Below are 22,885 nucleotides of genomic sequence, written 5' to 3' on the forward strand. Positions count from 1 at the left end.
GGGATCTTGGAGTTTATCTAGCCAGATCTGTGTGAATGCATTCATATAATAAAGTTAGTAATGCTATGATTATTTAAAAACAAAGTCAATTGAAAGATAGTTTAAGGATACATACTAGGGAATCTGGATATGGGAAGATACACAAAGGACTGAAGTTGTAGCTGAGAAGTTGTGTCTTTAGACCATTCCCATGATCAGCCCTGTGCTGGACACAGCATCCATCTGTGGGCTGGGCTGGAAGGGCTGGAAAGTGAGGCCAGTGGAGGGAGGAGGGGACAGGCTGACATTGACACTGCTTTGGGATGTTTCTAGCTCAAGACAAGCATGCTGAGCCAAACTGAGAACCCAATATGGAACCAGATCCTGACCTTCCGGATTCAGGTAGGTATGGCTGTTCCATCTTGACCACCCTCCTCCTCCTGGCCCACCAACAGAAAGGAAGTTTGAATGTTTGTGTAAGGGTGTGGATAGAAGGTAGGGACCAAGAAGCATGGGGTGGTGGGGGTGGGGGAGCAGGATCTGCCTGATAGGGAACATGAAGAAGGACATATTACAGAAAATTTATTTGTCCAACATTAAGAATGAATGGGCCATACAACTGAACTTTCCAGAAAATTGAAACTTGCCCTTTCATCTATGTTACAAAACAAAACCAAAAATCATTTAAAATCAATTTAAAGACTTATTTTAAATTGTACTGTGCATTTTCTTATAATCTAGGCAAAGTGCCCTGAAGATAATTACAGCTCTTTGTTAATGACCTAGAGGTATTGTGGGAGCATAGTTAGTATATGGGCTACACGTAGAATGGGCTATTTGTGCCTACACTAAATGGTTTCCAGATGCTCTTTGTGGGATTCTGTGGTCTGATTTTTATAGCTTTCCAGTCCTTCTTAGTTACCTATCAATGGTGTGGATCCCAGTTCTCTTAAAGTCCTGGGAGAACCTTGATTGCCTTTTGACTCCATGACAGGCTTCTAAAAGCTGCATGTAGAATAAGAATAAGCAATTCTGAAAAATAACTTGAGCACCGCCATAAGGATGAGTGCAAAGAACTTTGTGTGGCTTCTATTTGGCTACCCAGAGAGTATTTCACTTTCCTTATACCTTACATTTGTGTGATACAAAATCACTAATAAGCTCCCCTCTAGTTCCCTGGAACCCTCTTCCTTGCTTCTCCTAGAAGCTTCCCTAGTCTTCCTCCTGGTGAGGCATCATCTTTAACCATTCTTCATAATCCCTACCTTCCTGGGTGACTTTATAGACTCTTAAAATAGGAAGAGATTTCTTTTTAAGTTTATTTTGAGAGACAGAGTATGCGTGTGTGTGTGCGCGCACACACACACACACGTGAGCAAGGGAGGGGCAGAGAATGAGGGAGAGAGAGAACCTCAAACAAGCTCTGTTCTGTCACCACAGAGCCAGAAGCAGGGCTTGATCCTTGAACCTGAGCCAAAACTGAGTCAAATATTCAGCTGACTGAAACACCTACTGGTGCCCCAGTAGGAAGAGATTTTAAAGAAAGTCTAGTCTATCCTCCACCTTTGATCCCTCCCACCTGCCTCTGGCTGTGATGAGGCTCATGGCTAGGATCCTCACGTGCTTTGGATGCTCAGAGCTTTGAAAGTCTTCCATCATGGTCAGCTGCCTTTAGTCTTGGAAGCCAGCGGCACAGGCCAGGCCCACCTTCATCCCTGAAAGAGACCTTCCAACGGTTAAAGATGTCCAGACACTCCCTGGACCCTACCCACTTCCCACAAAACACAGTTTTCTAGGCTGGAGCCATTTGGATGCAGGCCTGATTGTCACTAGCCCTGTGGAAATGCAGAAAGCAGATGTGACCCTCACTCTAAATGGCAGGATGGCAACAGAGATGGTGGCATCTGAGGCTAGCTGGTCAGGGCCCCAGCAAGGCAGGCTGCAGGGGAAACTGCTAAAAATGGGTATTTTCCAGTTTATAATCCAAGTGCCCCAGGACAGAAGGACAGTCAAGACAAAGAACTGGGAAAAGGGAAGAGAATTCTCAACACAGTGGATGAAAAGATGGTTCAGCCATGAGTTTGAATTTGGAGGATTTGTCATTTTGGAAGACCCAGATGTTTTATGGTGCCCATCTCTCAACTTCCAGTGGGCCTTTCCTCACTTTTTACCTAACTATATGCTCAACTTGAAAGCCCTTTCCCTACTTCCCCCTGGCCCCCAGCTTCCCTGGCAAGGGAAGAATGGACAGCTCCAGGAGCTGCTGTGTGAGGGGAGAGGCCCGGACTGAGAGGATCTGAGTCCCACTCAGATCTTAAGCCCAGCAGCTCTGTTTTCCATGTGGGTTGGTTTTTGTTTTCATAATTGAGGGGGCCCTGTGGCAGAGTGGAGATATGTACCAGAAGCTTGCGTTCGCATCCTGACTGCACTCCTACTGTGTGACCCTAAGCAAGTCCTTCTGCTTCTCTGGGCCTCATTCCCCATCTGTAATTAGGAACGATTACAGCCCTCACTGGGTTATGGCAGAGTCATTAGGACCTCTAAAGCTGCTTTAGCCCCTGCATATAACATGAGACCTTCAGGAACTCCGTTGCTCTGTGCCTCAATTTTCCTGTCTGGAAATGGGAATAATAGCACCTGGCTTATGGGGTTGTTGGAATGAGTCACTCAGGTGATCCATGTGGATCATTTAGCACAGGCCATGGGACAACAGAAACCCTCCCCATAATAGCAGCAACTACTATTTACTCTCTGAGGAGATAGATGTCTTGCTGTTTAAAAGTTAACTGCTGGGACACCTGGGTGGCTCAGTTGGTTGAGTGTCTGACTTTGGCTCAGGTCATGATCTCGTGGTTCCTGAGTTCAAGCCCCATGTCAGGCTCTGTGCTGACAGCTCAGAGCCCAGTGCCTGCTTCAGATTCTGTGTCTCCCCTTCTCTCTCTGCCCCATCCCTGCTCACACTCTGTCTCTCTCTCGCTCAAAAATTAATAAACATTAAAAAAAATTTTAAAGAAGAAATAGAAAAGAAAAGTTAATTAACAGTGAAGAATACATTTTAGGCCACAACTTCCATGCAAGACAGACTGAGCCCCACATTGGGCGCTGTGCTGACAGCCCGCAGCCTTCTTGGGATTCTCTCTCTCTTCCTCTCTATGCCCTTCCCCTGTTCATGCTCTCTCACATACTCTCTCTTTCTCAAAATAAATAAGTCAACTTAAATAAAAAAGAATAAGAATACTAAAGCAACTATGGGACCTCTCCCAGGTCCTTGCAAGAAGCCCATGCAAGTGAGGAGGCCCACAGCCACAGATTTATATATCCCCATGGTAAATTCATTTTGGCTGTGGTCACATAGCTTGCTAATGATTGAGCCAGGCCTTGGACCCAGACCCAGGACTTCCCAGCTGCACTCAGACTCCTCGAGGACCAGACTACCTGAACTTGTACCCACTGCTGCTCTTGCTTTCCTCTTGTAGCTGCCCTGTCTATCCAGCTACATCAAGTTCAGAGTCTTGGACTGGTAAGTTGCCGGGAAGAGGCTGAAAAACATTTAGGGGAGGAGAAAATCTGAGCTGGGCCAGCAGCTCAGGCTGTGTTTCTCTCCAGCCCCAAGAACAAGTGCCAGGATGAGATTGGGACGGTCAGTCTGTTCCTCAACCAAATCTCATCCACCGGAGCAGAAATAGAAGGCAAGCAATCCCCCAGGCCCCTGCCTCCTGCCTCTCTCCCACCCGGCCCTGTCGCCCTTACCTTCTCTTCTTGCAGGAATGTACTCTGGCTTCCTACCGTGTTTTGGCCCCAGCTTCCTGACTCTCCGTGGGGGTAAAAAGGCCCCTTTCAGGATCCAGGAAGAAGACACTGTAAGCTTCTCATGACAGCTCTAGGGAACAGTGTAGGTAAAACCAACCACATGAAAGGTGCTGGGGCCTGGGAAGTGCCGGGGGAGGATCCGGCCCTGGTTTCTGTCCATGATGCTATTAGAGAACATGTAACCTTTGTGTAAATGGCTATGTGTATATGGGATGTGTGTTGTGTCACAGAAAGGAACAGATGGAGAGCTCTGAGGAAGGGGCATTGAGATGAAATGTCAGGTCAGATTTCCAGCAGGTGGAAAGGACATACAAGACTAAAACAGCATAGGAAAAGTGGAAAGTACTGGGCTATTAAAGATTGGTGATAGGAGCGCCTGGGTGGCCCAGTCAGTTGAGTGTCCGACTTTGGCTCAGATCATGATCTCAGTTTGTGGGTTCAAGCCCCACGTTGGGCTCTGTGCTGACAGCTCAGAGCCTGGAGCCTGCTTTGGATTCTGTGTCTCCCTCTCTCTCTGCCACTCCCCCACTCACATATACACACACTCTCTCTCTCAAAAATAAATATTAAAAAAAATTTTTTTTTAAAGATTGGTGATAAATTTCAGGAAGCCAGCTCCAACTGGCTTAAAAGAAGGGAAGAATTCTTGAGTGAGGACAAGCTGCAGGCACCAGGACCTCAATGCCATTAAGAGGCTAGCTCATTCACTCCATCTCTTGTCTCTGCTGCTCCTCAACCTGGGCTTCATCCTTTCCTACTTCAGTCAGGCCTCCCTGCTGGCTAGTGGCCATCCAAGCCTCTGATAGGGAAGGCCCAAGGAGCATTCTAATTGGCTGATATAGGTCATGTGTACTCTCCTTGGGCCAATCACTGTTGCTGAGGAGGTGGGGCATACCCTGATTGGCCAGGCTGGAGTTGCACACCCAGTGTTATCACAGCCTTGTCCAAGCTGGAAGCATTTGCTGAGAACCCGAACTTTGATTTGATCAGGGGGTAGAATGCGCAAAGAGGAGTGGGCCTCAGAGTACGGAAGAAGAGGGTCAGGGCCCAGAGGTTTCCTGGCACAACCATGTCTAGAGTGTCTGGAATTCCACCCCTGAATTGTGGTCAACCCTAGGCAGAAAGTTACTAGGCAATATTGCTTATTGTCTTTGCTGCAGAAGTGTCCAGGGAGATTTGTCTGCTCGTTTGCTCTCATCCCTTTTGGCACTGTTTTCCTTCCTGTTGCCCTAGAATATTCCCAACGCTGTTAAGGATGGCTTAGCTTATCGAGGCCGGGTCTTCCTGGAGATACTCACCCACATTGGTCCCCATCAAAACTTTAAGAAGGATCTCACCTCTGAAGTGACCAGTATAGAGGTAACTACAGGAAAAGGTAACTCAGGAGTAAAGAGCCCCTCTGTCCACCCCAAATCTACTGTGGGTCCTGTTCCTGACACTGTAGAGGCCCTAGTCATAAGCTGAATGACCTTTTGGGTGCATGAGGATGTTTGATCAACCTGCCTGAGTCTTTATCAGGATCCTATTGGGGCTTCATGCTGTGCCAAATCCCAGGTGGTCAGGGACCCAGTAAATACAAAATAAGGTTTCTGTTTAAGAAATGTATAATCTAGTTAAGGAGAAATTATGTTCTAATGATTTCTTAAAAATTTTTTCAGTGTTTATTTACTTTTGAGAGAGAAAGAGAGGGAAAGACAGAGCATGAGTGGCGGAGGGGCAGAGAGGCGGACATGAGTGGCGGACAGAGACACAGAATCTGAAGCAGGCTCTAGGCTCTGAGCTGCCAGCACAGACCCTGATGCAGGGCTCAAACTCATGGACCACAAGATCACAACCTGAGCTGAAGTCAGACACTTAACCGACTGAGCCACCCAGGCGCCCCAGGAGTTTTTATTTCTTCCTGAAGGCTGGGGAAGACCACTGATGCAGGAACCAGCAAGAGGAGCAGTGTTGAGAATAGCCACCCACTTATTCAAAATTGGAATATAGTCACTAGGAAGGAGGGCCCAAGAGGAGGGAGCAAATTCCAGAGAACTTTTGGACACAGAATGGTTTGAGCCACCGACTAACGAGACATTAAAAATGAGGCTAACTGCCCTAAGCTGATGCTCATTTTCTGCCTCAGGTGGCACGGTGGTTAGGGGTGGCATGCATCAACGTGGACTCCCTGAAGTAGAATCAGGCCTGGGAGGGGTGGATGATGTCCACCCCTGGGGGGGTTTGACATGTGCTTGTGAGATATCCATGAAGACCAGTCCCCAAGGCTGCTAGCCAGATGGTGTGTCATCAGCACACCAGGGTCTGAACACAGGGTCGTGGAGGAACTGCCTGGGAGGAGTAGGTGGGTGAAAGGGTGCCACAGCCTAAGGCAGGTCAAGGAGGGGGAGGGGCTTGCAGAAGAGACTGAGGAGGAGTCTGCAAAAGGGAGCATCGAGGCAGCCCCCTGGAGGGAGAATTGCCAGGCCGCATAGGTGTGAGGGAGAAGCTGCGTGCAGACTGTGCATATGGGCAAGTGCATAGAAACTTGGATGGAAAATAGAAGGAGACAAGATCAGGTGATAGCTAAATAGAGGCTCAGAGGTGAGAAGGAGGGTTATTTTTAATGACAGCAGAGAAGAGCTAGTGAACAGACTGGGTGAGTGCAAGAGGAGGGCAGGGGTTGGCCATGGAAATGCGAGCAGCTGACGTAGTAGATGGAGGACCCGGAGCATGTGGGAGGAGGCGGCTAGAGAAGAGCTCAGAGCAGATGTGTGCGTGTGTGTCACCTTCATCACACCCCTGCCCACACTCATCCCTTCAGGGAGGGCATTTAGGAAAAATGGAGAGGGAGAGGTGGCGCAAGTCAGAGCCTAGGCTAGCCCTCTGTGCATCAGAGGGAGAAGCCTCCCTTTCAGGAAGGAAAGGAACCACAGCTGACTGGGAGGAGGGGGCCAGGTGATAGAGGTCCTGGGAGGAACTGCCCTTGAGCCGGAGTCAAAGCAGGATTTGGAGGGGGCGGGGGTTCAAAGATGGTCCAGCTCATCCTGAAGAGAAGCAAAGATGACCTTCAAAAGAAACAGGGCACCTCATCATTGCCTCCCTACCTGTCTATATAGCCTTGGCTTATGTACTGGGGATGTGGGGGGTTTTGTTTTAGAGGCACCACAACCGGCAAAAGTATGGGCTGTGCGTCATCTTCCTCTCCTGTACCAAGATGCCCAGCTTTAAGGACCCAATCCAGTTCGAGGTCAGCATTGGCCACTATGGAAACAAGACAGACCTGAGTTACAAGCCTGTCATCTCAACCACACAGTACAGCCCAGTGATATATGATGGTAATAGTCAGATCCAACCAAAGAATAGAGAGCATCCACTGCATGCCAGGCTTGTGCTTGGCCCTTTTATAAGGGTATTAGCTCATGAACATTTATAGGTATTGTTAACCCACATGTCATTCATGAGGAAAATGAGCTTCGGGGAGGTGAAGTCACCTGCCAAACATTGCATAGCTAGTAGGCGGTGAGCCCATGACAAGAGTTGAAAGTAGGTGTTTACGTCAAGTCTCACTCTACACTAAATTCCACACTACAACTTCCCCAACCCCATCTTCGTCCCTACTACTCTGAACCACCCTGATCCGTCCATGCAACTATCTTCTGCTACTTGTCTGCCTACCTTCTATCCATCCATTAATTCACTCATCCACCCTTTTATCCATTTATCTCCCACCCATCCACTGTCCCAAACACTCAGCCACCCTCCCTTCCATCCATTCATCCATTCATCCAATATATGTTTATTAAACACCTATACCGGGCACAATAGAGTAGCAGTTCTCAAAGTGCAGTCCCTGGCTGAGAATCAGGATCACCTTGGAACTTTAGAAATGCAGATTCTTGGCCCCACCTCAGTCCTACAGAATCAGAAAATCTGGGGATGGTGCCCTACAATCTGTTTTAACAAGCCCTCCATATGATTATGATTCAGATGCATGCTAGAGTTTGAGAGCCACTGTTCTAGAGGAATACTGCCTCCCCTTCCTCTTCAACAGCTTTGCAATCTCATCGCCCATTGAGAGCCTTTCTGTGCTTAAAAAACTTCCCTGGTGTTTTAAGAACAGCTTATTGAAATAAAATTCACACACCATACAATTCATCCAAGTATGCAATTCAGTGGTTTTTAGTGTATTCACAGAATTAGGCAACCATCTGGTTGATTCCAGAACATTTTCATCACTCCAGAAAGAAACCCTGTACCCACCAGCAGTCACTCGCTATTTCTCCCCTATGTCCCCAAATGCAGGCAACCACTAATCTACTCTCTGTCTCTATGGAGTTGTCTATTTTGGACATTTTATTGTACACATGGATTCACAATATGTAGTCCTTGGGGTCTGGCTTCTTTCACTTAGCATAATGTTCTACTTATTTTTTTTAAATTTTTTTTAGTGTTTATTTATCTTTGAGAGAGAGAGAATGGTGGGGGAGGGCAGAGAAAGAGGGAAACACAGACTCTGAAGCAGGTTCCAGGCTCTGAGCTGTCCGCACAGAGCCGGACATGGGGCTTGAACTCACAGACTGTGAGATCATGACCTGAGCCAAAGTTGGACACTCCACTGACTGAGCCACCCAGGTGCCACATGCTCTACTTATTTTTAAATTATGAAATATATACAAAAATATATTAAATGTATATATAGAATTTAAAGAAAAATAAAATGAGCACCCCTGAACTCACTACCCAGTTTAAAAGAGAGAAAATTGCCAGCATCTTAGAGGTTCCCTGTACGCTCTTCCCACATTCATTTACCCACGAAATAACCACAATCCTGACCCTCATGATAATCACTCCCTTGCTCTACTTTTAAATTTTTACCACCTATGTAGGCAGCTCTAAACAGCATACTATTTTTGCATTTTGTTCGAGTGGAACTCTGCAGTCTACATCTATTTTCCATCTTTTGCTCTATATTAATTTTTGTATGTTGGTGTATATAGCTGAAGTTCATTTTCATTTCTGTATATGTTCTACTGTATGATTATAACACCAATTATGTGGTATATGTAGACATTGGGATGTATCTTCTTTTCCTACTATAATAATTTTGTTATAAACATTCTTGTACATGTCTCTTGGTCTCAAGTGCAAGACTTCCTCTAAATTATATACCCTAGAATGAAGGAGAGAATCAAAGCAAAAGTAATTATACCAAAATTACACTCTCATCAGCACGATATGAGAATTCCTGTTACTCTGTGTTCTCACCAGGACTTGATGTTGCCCAGCCTTTTCGTTTTAGCAAATCTGATGGATGTAAAATGGTATCTTATAAGATCTTGATTTGTGTTTTCCTGATTATTAATGGAGGATGAGCAACTTTTCATGTGTTTACAAACACTTGTTTTTCTCATCTGTAAAAAGCCTATTAATATATTTTATCTATTATTCTATTAGGCTTGTCTTTTTCTTATTGACTTTAAGTTATTTTTTCCAGGAACAATCCTTTGTCAGATGGGTATCTTGTAAGTATCTTCCCTAAGTTTGAGGCTTTTCATTCTCTTAATTACAATCTTTTATTTTTTTATTGAGATATTATTTGCAAACTATAAAATGCACATATTTTAAGTATACAATTTGATGCATTTTGACAAATACATAGGCCTATGTAACTACCATGGGCAGAAAATTCCATCTCCCCAGAAAGCTGCCATATGTGCTGCCCCTTTACCGTCAATCTCCCCAACACTGGGGGCAGTCATTGCTGGGCTGTCTATCACTATAGATTTGTTTTGTTTTTCCTACAACTTCATGTAAGTGAAATCATACATACAGTTCTCTTTCTATGGCTTCTTTGGCTCAGTGTAGTGTTATAGGTGTTCATCCATGTTGTTACACAGACAAGTGTCTTGTTCCTTTTTATTTCTGATAGGTACTCCGTTATGGGAATATGACAGTTTATTTACCCATCCCTCTGTTGGACATTTAGATTGATTCAGCTTTTGGAGTATTATGAATAGAGCTACTATGAACAGTCTAGTACAAGTCTCTCTATACACATGTGCTTGCATTTCTCTTGGCTACATACATAGGAATGGGATTTGGGTTAAAAAGAAAATAACTAGCAATCTTCCAGAGTGTTTGTATGATTTTACAACCCCACAGCAGTGTTTGAGAGTTGTACTTGCTGCCCATCCTAGCCAACATTTGATACTGTTGGTCTTTTTCATTTGAGTCATTCTAGAGGGTGTGATATACACAACTGTAATTTTAATTTCCATTTATCTCATCAGTAGCAATAGTGAGCATCTTTTCATGGTCACCTATATTTCTCTAGCAAAGGTACTGTTCAAGTCTTTTGCCAGTCTTTCACTGGGTTGTTTGGCTTTTTACATTGCATTCCTAGAGTTCTTTTATATTTTGGGTACAAGTCCTTTGTCAAGACCGTTTTGTTAATACTTTCCACTCTGTGGCTTGACTTTTCAGTTTCCAAGCAGTGTCTTTTCAAGATCAAAAGTTTCTAATTTTTGTGAAGGAAATAAATTCTAATTGTGAGGGCTGCTTGGCTGGCTCAGTCAGAAGAGCAGGCGACCCTTGATCTCAGGGTCATGAGTTAAAGCCTCAAGTTGGGTGTAGAGATCACAAATAAGTAAATAAGCAGATTAATTAACTAAGTGATTTTGATGAAATTAAATGTGCTGCTGATTATCTTTTCTTTTAAGTAATATGTTATTTGGTCCAAGAAATATTGTCTATGTCAAGATCATGAAGATATTCTCCTGTGTTTCATTCTACCAGCTTTATAATTTTAGCTTCTTTGTTTAGGTTTATGATCTAACCTGACTTGATTTTTGTATATGGTGTGAGGTCAGATTCTTATTTCTATAAAGATAACCAATTCAGTACCATTTGCTGAAAAAAACTTCATTCCCACTTACAATTACGTTGACACCTTTGTTGAAAATTGATTAACCATATGCTGTGGGTCTCTTTCTAGAATCCCTGTTCTGTTCCATTGATCTGTCTGTCTTTATGCTGATATCCCACTAGTTTGATTACTATAGTTCGAAAGCCAGTCTTTAAATCACTCAGTGTAAGTCCTCCAACTTTGTTATTCTTTTACAAAGTAATACAGTATTTGGCTATTCTGGTTCCTTTCCATTTTCATATAAATTTTAGCATCAGCTTGACAATTTCTACAAAAAGCCTGCTGGGATTTTCCTCTTTCTTTTGTTCTAAACAAGTGTTTTTTATTTGTTTAGTTTAGTTTTGTTTTTAGTATTGCGTTCTGTCTCCACTCTGGCTATACATCTCTGGATTATTTGTAGTGGTTGGTCAAGAAGTTGCAATATTGATCTTTAATCTATCATCATCTACCTTGAGTTAATATTATAACTACTTCAGGGGTGCCTGGCTGGCTCAGTCAGTTAAGCATCTGACTTTGGCTCAGTCATGATTTTGCGATTTGTGGGTTTGAGCCCCGTGTTGGGCCCTGTGCTGACAGCTAGCTCAGAGCCTGGAGCCTGCTTCGGATTCTGTGTCTCCTTCTCTCTCTGCCCCTCCCCTGCTCATGCTCTGTCTCTCTCTCTCTCTCTCAAAAAAGAAAATGAAGAAAAAAAAATTTAATATTATAACTACTTCATATGATATTATATATATCCACATATAATTGTTGTATATAAAATAAAATGCAATTTTAATAATACAATTTTATTTTCACCTTTGTTATACATTCTAGAGTTGGTTTGCTAATATTTTGTTTAGGATTCTTGCATCAATGTGAATAAGATTGATCTGTAATTTTCTTTCTTGTAGTGTCTTTGTTGGATTTTTATATTTATATCAAAATTATGCTAGCCTCCTGAAATTGAGTAGCATTTCCTCTTTTTATTCACTAGGATCATTTGGGTAAGACTGTAATCATCTGTTTTTTGAAAGTGATAGAACTCACCTCTAAATATAAGCCTGGTATTGGTTTGTTTGTTTTTAATTGATTGATTCAAATACATATTTATTTTAATTACTCCACTTTTCTATTTCTTTTTAAGTCAATTTTGGTATGTTTCATTTGTCTAGGAATTTATAAATTTTATGTAAATTTTCAAAATTTTCAGCATAAAATTATTCATAGTATCTTTTAAAAAGTATCTTTAAAAATTTTTTTATTGTGGCAAAATACACATAATGTAAAATGTACCATTTTAACCATTTTTAAGTGTACAGTTCAGTGGAATTAAGTACATTCACAATGTTGTGTCACTATCACCTCTATTTCTAGAACTCTTTCATAATCACAAACAGAAACTCTACCCATTGGACAATAAATCGCCTTGTCCTCCTCCCGCCCTCCCCCCCCACCTCTGGTATCCTCTATTCTACATTTTGTTTCTCTGAATTTGCCTATACCTCATATGTGGAATCAAATAATATATGTTTTTCGTGTTTGACTTATTTCACTTAGCATTTGTTTTCAAGGTTCATCCATGTTATAGCATATGTTAGAACTGCATTCCTTTTTACGGCTCAATCATATCCCTTGGTATGTACGTATCACATTTTGTTTATACATTCATATGTTGATGGACACTGGGTTGTTTCCACATTTTGGCTATTATGAACAATGCTGCTTATGAAGATCAATATACATATACCTGAGTCCCTGTTTTCAGTTATTTGGGGCATATGCCTAGGAGTGCAAGCACTGGATCATATAGTAATTCTGTTTAAGTTTGTGAGGAACCATCAAACTATTTTCCATCAAAATTTCTTACTGTTATCTGTTTATCTCTGCAATATCTAAAAAATAGCTGTCCTTATTTTTTTATTCTTTGCAGGCACACGCATGCACTTTCTTTTCTCTTCTTAAGTCTTGACAGATTTTACCAACCTTTTACTACTACAAATAATGCTGTTAAGATATAATCTTATCCACAAGTGATTTCACTTAAGTCAATATAACGGTAAGATAAATTTCCCAAAGTGGAATTGGTCAGGGGCGCCTGGGTGGCTTAGTCGGTTAAGCGTCCGACTTTCGCTTAGGTCATGATCTCGCAGTTCTTGGGTTCGAGCCCCGCGTCGGGCTCTGTGCTGACTGCCAGCTCAGAGCCTGGAGTCTATTTCAGTCTGTGACTCCCTCTCTCTCTGACCCTCCCCTGCTCATGCTGTCTCTCTCTCTCTCCTAGAAATAAAATTTAAAAAAAAAAGTGGAATTGGTCAAAAGTGTATTTGCATCTTGGCAGATATTGCAAAACTGCCCTTCATGCTGGTCATTTTCCCGTTTGCTCTCATTATCTCTAGCAAGGAGACACTTTGCATGCTCTGTTCTACATCAAGCTTCATTCTTGCCCATCCTTGATCTATTCTGTACCTCAGAGCTGAACACCTGCAAACTACATTTCCCAGAGTCCCATGCCAGCTGATAAAAGAGGTGATAATTGTTGTTCTGTTCTATCTCTCCACCTCTTCACTTTGTCTTTCTGCCTCTCCCTCCCCCTCTCTCCCACCCCTGATTCAGGAGGCATCACTGGAAGTAGCTACATCCCTTCAATGATCCCAGCTTTGGCTGGTCCCTCCTCCATGATTCCAGCCTTGGCCAGGCCTCTGCTCCTCTGCACTACTGGTTGGGCATCACCTTGGTGGCTCCAGCACCTTGTGCAGCTACCCCGATGATGAAGCCATGTTGTGCACCTGTCTCTGTTCACACCATTGCCTCCTTTTTGTTCCCCAGCCCTAGAAACAGAAGTCTCTTCCTCCTGTTACTAATATCTGAGTAAGCTCATTTTCCTCTTCTTGATCTCTCGGCCCTTTCAATACATTAAATCCCCTCTATTTCAAATACATGCCATGGCCTTTTTCTTTTCCTGGCTGCACCCTAATAATCCTCCATAAAGGATGTACCATTCAACACTCCCACCAGCAACATATGAGACCCTAATCAGTCTGATAAGTGAAAACTGGTATTTTGGTGTGGTTTTTACTTTGTGTTTGTTGTTATAAATGAAGTTCGGCATCTTTTCATATGTTTAAGGTCATTTGTGTTTCCCATTATTTTCCTGTTTATGTATTTTCTCTCTTATTCTATTGAGATATTAGTCATTTTCTTATTGATTTCTAGGATGCCTTCATAGATGAGGGAGATTAGGCCCTTATGATATGACCTGTCGATATATGTCCTATATTTGTCTCATATCTTTGTCTATGGTGTTTGGGATTTTTTTCCCATGAAGACTTTTTTTTTTTTTAATGTACTCATACTACTTCTTTTAGGGCTTCTGGTTTTTGAGTCATAATTAGAAAGGTCTTCTCCACTCCAGATTTATTAAGGAGAATTCCCTCATGTTTTGTTCTAGAAGTTTGTGGTTTCTCAACCAATACCTTCTTCATAACGAATGCCTTCTCTTTTTCTGATATTTTTCCCTATAAATTTCTTGATCTTTTTGTCCAGCTCCCCAAATATCCTTTATTTGCAAGTCTACTAACTTTACCAGGATATGTTGAAATGTTGATCCCTTGGAGTCAGTTTTCCCTGGCATGTGGTGTACTCTTTTATCGGTAGATTAGAATCTTACTTTGTTAGTAATTTCTTTAGTGGTGTAATTATTTTTACAGTTTTTTAATTGGATTGCATGTCTTCCTATTATGGGGTTATAAGAGTTCTTTATATATGCTAGATACAAGTCTTTTATTAGATGTATTATTTGCAAATAGTCTGTGGCTTTTCTTTTCATTTTCATAACAGTGTTTTTGAAGTGTGAGTAGCTTTAATTTGGAGGAAGTCCAATTTTTTTCTTTTATGGTGTCATATCTGAGATTCCTTTGCCTAACCCAAGGTTATGAAGATTTGTCTCCCTATCTTCTAAAAGTTTTATACTTTTGGTTCTTATATTTAGCTGTATGATCCATTTTGAATTAATTTGTATATGAATACAATTTTTCAAGCATGATTTATTAAAATGACTATCTCTTCCCATGTGAGTTTTCTTTAGTTATTTATATATATGTATATATATTTATGTTTATTTATTAATTTTGAGATGGGGGCAGGGGGGTAGAGGGGCAGAGAGAGAAGGAGAGAAAATTCCAAACGGGATCCACTCTGTCAGCACAGAGCTCGACACGGGGCTTAATCCCACGAGCTGTGAGATCATGACCTGAGCTGAAATCAAGAGTCGGATGTTTAACCAACTGAGCCACTCAGGCGCCCCTCTTTAGTTATGTTTTTAAATATTCTGTCCCATTGTTTAGGTTTTCTATTTCAGGGGCTCCACTTATGGGCTTAACAATTTTCCCTGGTTTTCTTCTGTATCCATCTTCTTCTCCTTGATCCTTTTTGATTCTTTATTTCCATTTTATTCTGGTGACTCTTCTTATTTCTATCCTTACTTCTGTGCCTCTCACCGGCTTGCCTGCAGCATCTAATCTCCGTTAGGCTTCTTTTTATGTTGTCTTCTTTCTAGGGTGTTTGTGTTTTTACTTCTACTTTTTTTTTACCAGCTCACATTTCCTCCTCTGAGCCCTGAGTTCATTCTGGGAGTGTATTTTTGCTGGCACATTCTGCACCCTGCTCCCATCAAGCTGTGCTTCCAGCTGTCTGTCCAGCTCTTCGCTTCCCCGCAGGCGACTTCTGTTGCACTTCACCCCTTTCGGCTTTGAGGGCAATCACAGTTGCTTTTGGCAGTCCTTATGTGTATTTTGAGTCTGCAGATTATATCTGTCTCCTTGCTTTGCTGAAAATGGAGTTGTTTTCCTCCTCCTTGTTGCTTTTGTATGCCATCCAAGAGTAGAAGAAGAAAATTGCCATCTTGTGCCGTACGTTCATATCTGAGAGCCCCAGTCCTGGACCTCTGCTCACTTACCATTGTAATGATTCATTCAGTGCCGGAGTCTGCATCGGGGGTCTGCCAACAATTCTGGAAAATTGTAAGATATTTTCACTTTGAAAACTACTACTTCTCCTTGTCTCTTATAGCTCCTTTTCAAACACACTCAATTCTCTGTGGAACTTGTCATTCTGTTCTTCATATTTTTAAACCTCCCTTCCATATTTGCCATCTCTCTGAGCTGCATTCTGCATAACTTCTTCTAGATCTTCTTGGAAGGGCCTGAGGCAACCAATATATTTAAAATGCTTTGGCAGCTCCTGATCCCTGGTCCCCACTTTATTCTTCCCCATGATATTTTCTATCATTTGACCCACTGTATTTTAATGTATTTTGTCTTTTTTGCCTCCACTATCTTTTAAATTCTTAAGTAAACTTTTGATTCAGGGATGCCTGAATGGCTCAATTGGTTAATGAGATCAATTGGTGATCTCACAGTTCATGGGACTGAGCCCATGTCGGGCTTCACACTAAGTGTGGAGCCTGCTTAGAAGTCTCTCTCCCTGTCTTTCTCTCTCTGTCCCTCCCCCTCTCGTGTGCACTAGCTTTCTCTCTCTCTCTCAAAAAACAAACAAACAACCTTTTGATTCAAGTATAACATAGCTATGGAAAGTACACAAAGCAAAGTGTCCAACTCAATGAATCATCGCACAGCAAACACACCCGTGTAACAACATTCAGACCATGAAACAGAGTCCTGACATCTCAGAGGCCCCTTGAGCCTTTCTGCCCCCACCTCCACCAAGGGCATTACCCTCCTAACCTCCATTTTGCCTGGTGGTTTATAAAAACGAAACCAGATAGCACGCAGTCTTTTGTATCTGGCTTCTTTTGCTCACCATTTTGTGAAATGCATTCGGAAACCTAGATGATGTTGGCTGTAGCTGCAGCTTGTTCTCCTTGCTGTATAGTATTCCATGGTGCAAATATACCATAACTTATTTTTCCCTTCTACCGCTGAGAGGTTTCAGTGGTTTTCAGTTTTGGACTATTACAAACAGTCCTGCCATGAACATTTTGCGACCTGTCTTTAATGCTGTGACCCGCTTCGGTTGGGTGTATGCCTGGAAGCAGAACTGCAGGGCTATGGGGCACCTGGGTGCCTCAGTCAGTTGAGCGCCTGAGTTTGGCTCAGGTCATGATCTTGCAGTTCATGAGCTCGAGCCCCACATCGGGCTTTGTGCTGACAGCTCAGGGCCTGCAGCCTGCTTCGGATTCTGTGCCTCCCTCTCTCTCTGCTCCTCCCCTGCTCACACTCTGTCTCTCTCTCTCTCCAAAATAAATAAACATTAAAAAAAAAAAAAAAAAAGAACGGTGGAACTGCAGGACTAGAGAGTGTGTATATTGGTTCTGAGCTGCTTGTTTTCCTGGAATTGTATCTCTGGGAAACCTTTGGGACTTTAAAGCTTTACCTCCAGAGAGAATTTCTTTGCTTCCTCCGGTTACCTGGGGCACTGCCAACCAAAGGCCACTTTACATGTTTTCCAGCCCACACAGGTGGTATGAGTGCAGAATACAACCTATGTGAGGCTCCAATTAAAGTTACAAATGTTTGAGAAAACTTCCTGCCCCCTCTACCCAGAGACATGCTGGAGATGGGCCTGTTTCCTCACTGTTGTCTTCTGTGTGGTGGATTATTTCTTGACTGAGCGTTTAGGTTTTGGGATGGTAGCTTTGCATGGCAGATTCATTTGGTAAGGGCTGCCCTAACAAAGCACCACAAACTAGGTGGCTTAGAACAATGAGAGACTTGTTCTCTGTTCTGGAGGCTAGATGTCCCAAATCAAGTTGCTGGTTCTTTCTTTTATTTATTTTTAAATTTCTTTTTGAGATTTTTTTAAGTTTATCTACTTATTTTGAGAGAGAATATGAGTGGAAGAGGGGCAGAGAGAGAATCCCAAGCAAGCTCTGCACTGTCAGCAAGGAGCCCGATGCAGGGCTTGAATCTACAACCCTGAGATCAAGAGTCACACTCTCTGCCAGCTCAGCCTGCCAGGCGCCCCAGGGTTGGTTCCTTCTGATGGATCTGAGGGAGAATCTGGTCCAAGCCTCTCTCCCAGCATCTGCTGTTGCCTACAATCTTTGGTGCTCCTTGGCATGTAGATGCGCCACTCCACCTCTGCCTTCTGTCTTCACGTGGTGTCGTTCCTCTGTCCCTGTGTCTTCATGTGGCTGTCTCTCTGTGTCCCTCTCTTCTTATAGGAACATCTATACTGTGTTAAGGCTCCAACCTACTTCAGATGACCTCATCTCAACTAATGACAGTTGCAATGACCCTATGTCCAAATAAAGTCACATTCTGAGGTAGTGGGGTTAGGACTTCAACATATCTGTATAGGGGCCACAATTCAACCCCTAATACATGGGGTCTCCTATTAGACTACCCATTGTGGGCAGTGCCAGGCTTTCTCTACTGAGGCCCCTGCTCTGGCACTTGCCAAAGAGAAACACAAGTTCAGGGCACCTGGGTGGCTCAGTTGGTTAAGCATCCGACTTCGGCTCAGGTCATGGTCTCACGGTTTATGGGTTTGAGCCCCATGTTGGGCTCTGTGCTGACAGCTAGCTCAGAGCCTGGAGCCTGTTTTGGATTCTGTGTCTCCCTCTCTCTCTGACTCTCCCCTGCTCATGCTATCTCTCAGAAATAAATAAAACATTAAAATAATTTTTTAATAAAAAAAGAACAAACAAAGAGAAACACAAGTTCTCCAATATTTCCAGAAACTTAGAGGGCAAAAGTCAGTTTTGTTTTTGCTTGCCTCACAGATTGTCTGCTTTTAGTTTATTTTGACTTATGTGAATTTCTTTTATCAAGTCAGCAATACAATTCAGAAAAATTTTTAAATGCAATTATGTTCCATCTAGCATCCCCTCCCCCTCCCTACCATTTCAATAAGGAACATGGCCAGGGAACCCAGTTTGTCAAACTCATCACTGTTTTTTATCTATCCTTGCTCTCCTCACCCCACGCCTCTGCACTGGCAGGCCCTTTATGTTAGATGTCTGCCCACTCCAACCAAACCCTGGGTCTCCCCTCTGCCTTGCAGCCCACCCAGAAGGGAGACCCTACCTCTCAAGTCATGTACCTTTACCTTGAGGTTAAGGGCACAGGGCTTTGGAGCTAGAAACCTGCATTATGATCACCTGGCCATGCCTGGATTTTCCCACGTGTAAAATGGGGAATTTTGAAAAGCGACATGATACCCTGAGCACAATGAATGCTTGGTAAGGCCAGCAATGTTCATCATAGTACATATGTTCTCAACTGGCCACCAGCCCACCCTCTGGCAGGAGGGATCCAATTAGGATTATTAACAGATGGCATCCTTGAGGAATGGAATAGCTCAGGGAAGATCCTCTGAGGGGACTTCCCACGGTCCCTCAGACACCTCCCCCGCCTCACCACCCCCTCCACATGTCTGTGTTTCAGGGAACATCTACCATTATGTGCCCTGGTACAACACCAAGCCAGTGGTGGCCGTGACCTCCTACTGGGAGGACTCCAGCTTCCGCATGCACTGCCTCAACCTCCTTCACTTCACTCGGGACCGCCTGGTGAGTGGTGCAACAAGGCACAGGGGTGGGGCAGGGCCATCGATGGGAGGCTTGGTGAACCAAATCCCCAAGGATTTGGGAGTCCTAGGGAGCCAGTCACTCTCGTTGCTCACACATTCCACACCAGTGAAGATGGAAGTGTCCGGCACTGTGCTAGATACTGAAGACTCAAAGCTTAATAAACACAGCGCCAAGCCCCACTACCTGAGAGGGCAGACATGCAAATAGCTACTATAGAGCACAGCCAGGGCTGGAGTTACAGTACCCAGCGCTATGGGGGTAGAGAGATTAGGAGTGGAGGAGGTGAGACGAAGAGAGGATATTCAGAGGTGTTTGAAAAGCAGATAACATTTGAGGAGTGTCTTGAAGAATGAAAAGTTTGCTGGGGGCATGGTGGGGGTGCAGAGAAGGGAACAATGTACAAAGCCATGGTGACATGAAGTTCTGGGGTGGCAGGGCCAAGGAGGTGATGTGGAAATAAGGCCAGAGAAGCTGGAAGGGGTCAGATCACAAAAAAGCTTATGCATCTGTTAAGGAGGAAAGTCACTGAACAATTTTAGGCAGGAGAGCCACCTTAGATACGACTTTCTTGCACCCACAGAAGGGAAGCCCTGGGTCAAGACTGTACCCCTTACAGTCCTGCCCTATCCTGGCTCCTTCCTGCTGCTTATTCTATTGGGTCATAGAGAGGGTGCGTGGGGATCCTAGCCTTGTAAGGGCATGTGACAGCTTTGGACGGAGGGCCTCAGGTTACCCCAAAGGCGCCCAAGTCCTGACTAAAAACATCTCAGGCCAATCAGCCCTGTAACCCCTCCCGGGTGAGCTCCCATGCTCACTTTGTGTTCTCTCCTGCTGGACAGAAAGCCAATCTGGACACCTTGAAGTCCATACGGAATCCGAGGGACCCTGCATTGCTCCCCCAGTGGGAGAAGCTGTTGAGAGAGCTGGTGGAGGACTGCAAGTAGGGGAGGAGAGCACTGCCCTGGGGCTGGGGCTGAGCCAGGTCAGGTTCACACAGGGTAGGGGCTCGGACTCACACCCTACAGAACAACCCCAGCCCCCACCTCCGCAGGAAAGGGGCTCCGCTCAAGTCTCTCTCCAGCTCAAAGCCCACATGACGATGCTGCTTCTCTCCTCCCCTGTTCAGGCCCTCCAGAAACTGACCTTGACCTCTCCACCCAGCCTTGTCCCGGCTGTCCCTATACACACACCTGATGCTCCTACCATCCCAGACCTCTCCCTGTCATCCTGACAAGCAGCTTTTTCCCTGCTGCTCCTGTCCACAGTGCCCTCCACAAGGCTCTGCCTGTTCTGGAAGATGCATCGTAAGGCCTCTCCTCCCAGCCCCACACCCCACTTGGATCCCCACCCTCACCCCCCCAGGGCTTGGTTGGCCCTTGTCTCAGGGCTCCCACTCACATCCATAAGGAGCTCCCTGAGCACAAGCCTGGCACACAGCATGGGGCTGGGAGGGCGGGAGGCGGTTCTCATAAGAGCCCGGGGGCCAGGCCATCAGGGGATGGGACAGGATCTCAAGTCTAGGAAGGGTACATTGGCCTAAGTCAGGGCAGGAGGTCATGAGGAGGTAAGATCACGAGAGGCCCAGGCCCCTCTTTCCCGGTCCTGGCCACAGGTACCCTCTGCCCTGCATGAGCCAGCAGCCCAGAGCCACGGAGCTGGACAAGAAGAGGTGGCAGCTCCGCAGCCTGCTCCTGCAGGAGCTGGCCCAAAAGGCCAAGGAAGTCAAGCCCAGGAACATGGTGGCCACCGTGGAGAACTGGCTGTACCGCCTCAATGCCGTGCTCCCCGAGGTAGGCGCTGGACACACCGCTGGGGGAGGTGGGACTCGAAGCCACTCACGTAGGCCTGGCACCCTCCCATCTCCGCAGCCCCAGGTGAGCCTCCCAGATGTGATGATCTGGCTGATGTCCAAGGAGCAGCGAGTGGCCTATGCACAGGTGCCTGCCCACAGCATCCTGTTCTCCCCGACAGGGGCTCTGCACTCTGGCAGGTTCTGTGGGAAGATACAGAACCTCCTCCTGCAGGTGAGGAAGCTGGGAGTCCTCAGGCCACCCTGCTCCTCGGGGGGAGGAAAGGGCCCAGAAACACCCCAAAAGAGAAGCTCTGAACTCTTGAAGTAGCCCCTGTGAATCTCCCTGAGGGCATGCCCACTTCGTCTCTCCTGAGCCCTCAACCAAGTAAAATGCGGTTTAAAGAGTCTCCATAGGAAGGCAGAGGACAGTGACCACCATCATGTGGTTAATGCCAAGTTCACATCCCTCATAAATGTTCCTCAAATTCATCTCTTCCCTCATTCTTATAGTACACTTGGTCCAGTCCCTTGCCATCTTTCCCCTACACCAGGACTGGGTGCTTTCCAAAATATTTAACGTTTATATGGATTGGGCACCAGTCCATCATATCAAATGCAGGCCATACATAAGGCTGGCTGAGCAGCACCCCTGCCCTGATGACAGCCGCTGCTTCCAGCCTTCCCCACCCCACCCCACCCCCTGGAAGCAGGTGGGGATCTCTCCCTTGCTCTTGATGTCCTTGGTTCCCTATTGCCTTCTGGAGAAGGCTCAATCTCCCTGGCCAGGCCCCAGCCCCTTCTCACTGCTGTAACCTTCTTAGGGCCACATACTCTCAATAGTCCGGCTACTCTCGGCTTCCCTGCCTCCAAACCTGCCTGTTCTAGGCCCTTTTCACTGTTGTAGAAGGGCCCTCGCATGCCCATCTGAGTCCCTCATCCTGCAAGAACCACTGAGACTTGACTCCTGGCTCTACCACTCACTGGCTTGTGTGACCCCAGACCAACCCTTGACCATGTCCAGGTCTCAATCTGCTCCTCTGTTAAATGGGCCTAGTGAAAATGATGCCTCCACCCCACAATGGTAATGTGTGAGGATCAGAGCATATGTCCATTTCGCCACCATCACCACTCCTCTTTGGAGCCTTCTCAGGCTCCCTAGGTGGCACTGCCCCTCTCCCCCACACCCCCACCAGCCTCTCTGTTATCATGGGGTCACAGGTATAATCATTTGCATGTCCTCTCCCCATGGAAGGCAGGAACCCTGCATCATTCACTTTTAGCCCCAGCACCCTGCTCAGTGGAAGGCCCCTGCTCCCGGGGCTCAGGGTGAAGGAGCAGGTGTCCCTCACCCAGGCCCCCGCCCCCGGGGGCCATGTACCCCTGTGGGGCTGACCTGCCTCCGATTCAGTACCCAGAGGGTGAAGGACAGAAGGACACGCTGCCGGCACACCTCCGGGTCTGCATGTGGCTCGGCAACGTCACAGACAGCAAGGATCTGCAGCTGCTCCGCCAGGGCGAAGTTGTCGTGTACGCGGAGACGGTGAGCAACGCCCGGGTAGGACGGAAGGGGGAGGTCCAGCCGCAAATAGCCCAGCACCAAAAGTGGAGAAAACTGTTACCAGCAGAAACTTAGGTTTATGAAATGGGCTGTCATAAAGAGCGGTGGCAGAGCTCAAAGCAGCCTCAGATGCCGCCAGCTTGGGGTCCCTTGTTGACAAGCCATAGGCGTGTGATGACAAGAGGAGCAGCCGAGTGGTACCTTAGGGCCAGCCACTCTCTCTCTGATGGAGGTTTGTGAGGAGTAGACCTGCAAAGTGAGCAAGCCTCCAACCGGCAGGGTCTCCTCTCTCACCCACATGGCAGCCTAGGACCCCTC

The 22,885-nt window shown here is 45.4% G+C and overlaps 2 protein-coding genes across 3 annotated transcripts in view; one reads left to right on the forward strand and one right to left on the reverse strand.

Annotated features, from left to right (window-relative positions):
• Positions 1-22,885, forward strand: part of FER1L5 (fer-1 like family member 5) — a 54,648-nt gene that overhangs the window by 16,445 nt on the left and 15,318 nt on the right. Inside the window, exons 14-24 of the mRNA XM_039232428.1 lie at positions 313-381; positions 3,456-3,499; positions 3,586-3,668; positions 3,745-3,839; positions 5,023-5,148; positions 6,926-7,103; positions 19,072-19,196; positions 20,057-20,157; positions 20,830-21,007; positions 21,086-21,241; positions 22,418-22,549. Of these exons, the coding sequence (XP_039088359.1) occupies positions 313-381; positions 3,456-3,499; positions 3,586-3,668; positions 3,745-3,839; positions 5,023-5,148; positions 6,926-7,103; positions 19,072-19,196; positions 20,057-20,157; positions 20,830-21,007; positions 21,086-21,241; positions 22,418-22,549 (1,287 nt within the window). The remainder of the gene's footprint in view (positions 1-312; positions 382-3,455; positions 3,500-3,585; positions 3,669-3,744; positions 3,840-5,022; positions 5,149-6,925; positions 7,104-19,071; positions 19,197-20,056; positions 20,158-20,829; positions 21,008-21,085; positions 21,242-22,417; positions 22,550-22,885) is intronic.
• The window catches only part of LMAN2L (lectin, mannose binding 2 like), an 81,594-nt gene that overhangs the window by 13,273 nt on the left and 45,436 nt on the right, over positions 1-22,885 (reverse strand). Inside the window, exon 9 of one of the 2 annotated variants that reach the window (XM_039232426.1) lies at positions 15,238-15,674. The exons of the other annotated variant lie outside the window; for it this stretch is intronic. Within the exon in view, the coding sequence (XP_039088357.1) occupies positions 15,637-15,674 (38 nt within the window). The 3' untranslated portion in view covers positions 15,238-15,636. Of the gene's footprint in view, positions 1-15,237; positions 15,675-22,885 lie in introns of those variants that run through there. 2 annotated transcript variants of the gene reach the window in all.

This window comes from Hyaena hyaena, unplaced genomic scaffold (genome assembly GCF_003009895.1).
Source record: "Hyaena hyaena isolate Hyena2069 unplaced genomic scaffold, ASM300989v1 scaffold_64, whole genome shotgun sequence".
Lineage (NCBI taxonomy): Eukaryota > Metazoa > Chordata > Mammalia > Carnivora > Hyaenidae > Hyaena > Hyaena hyaena.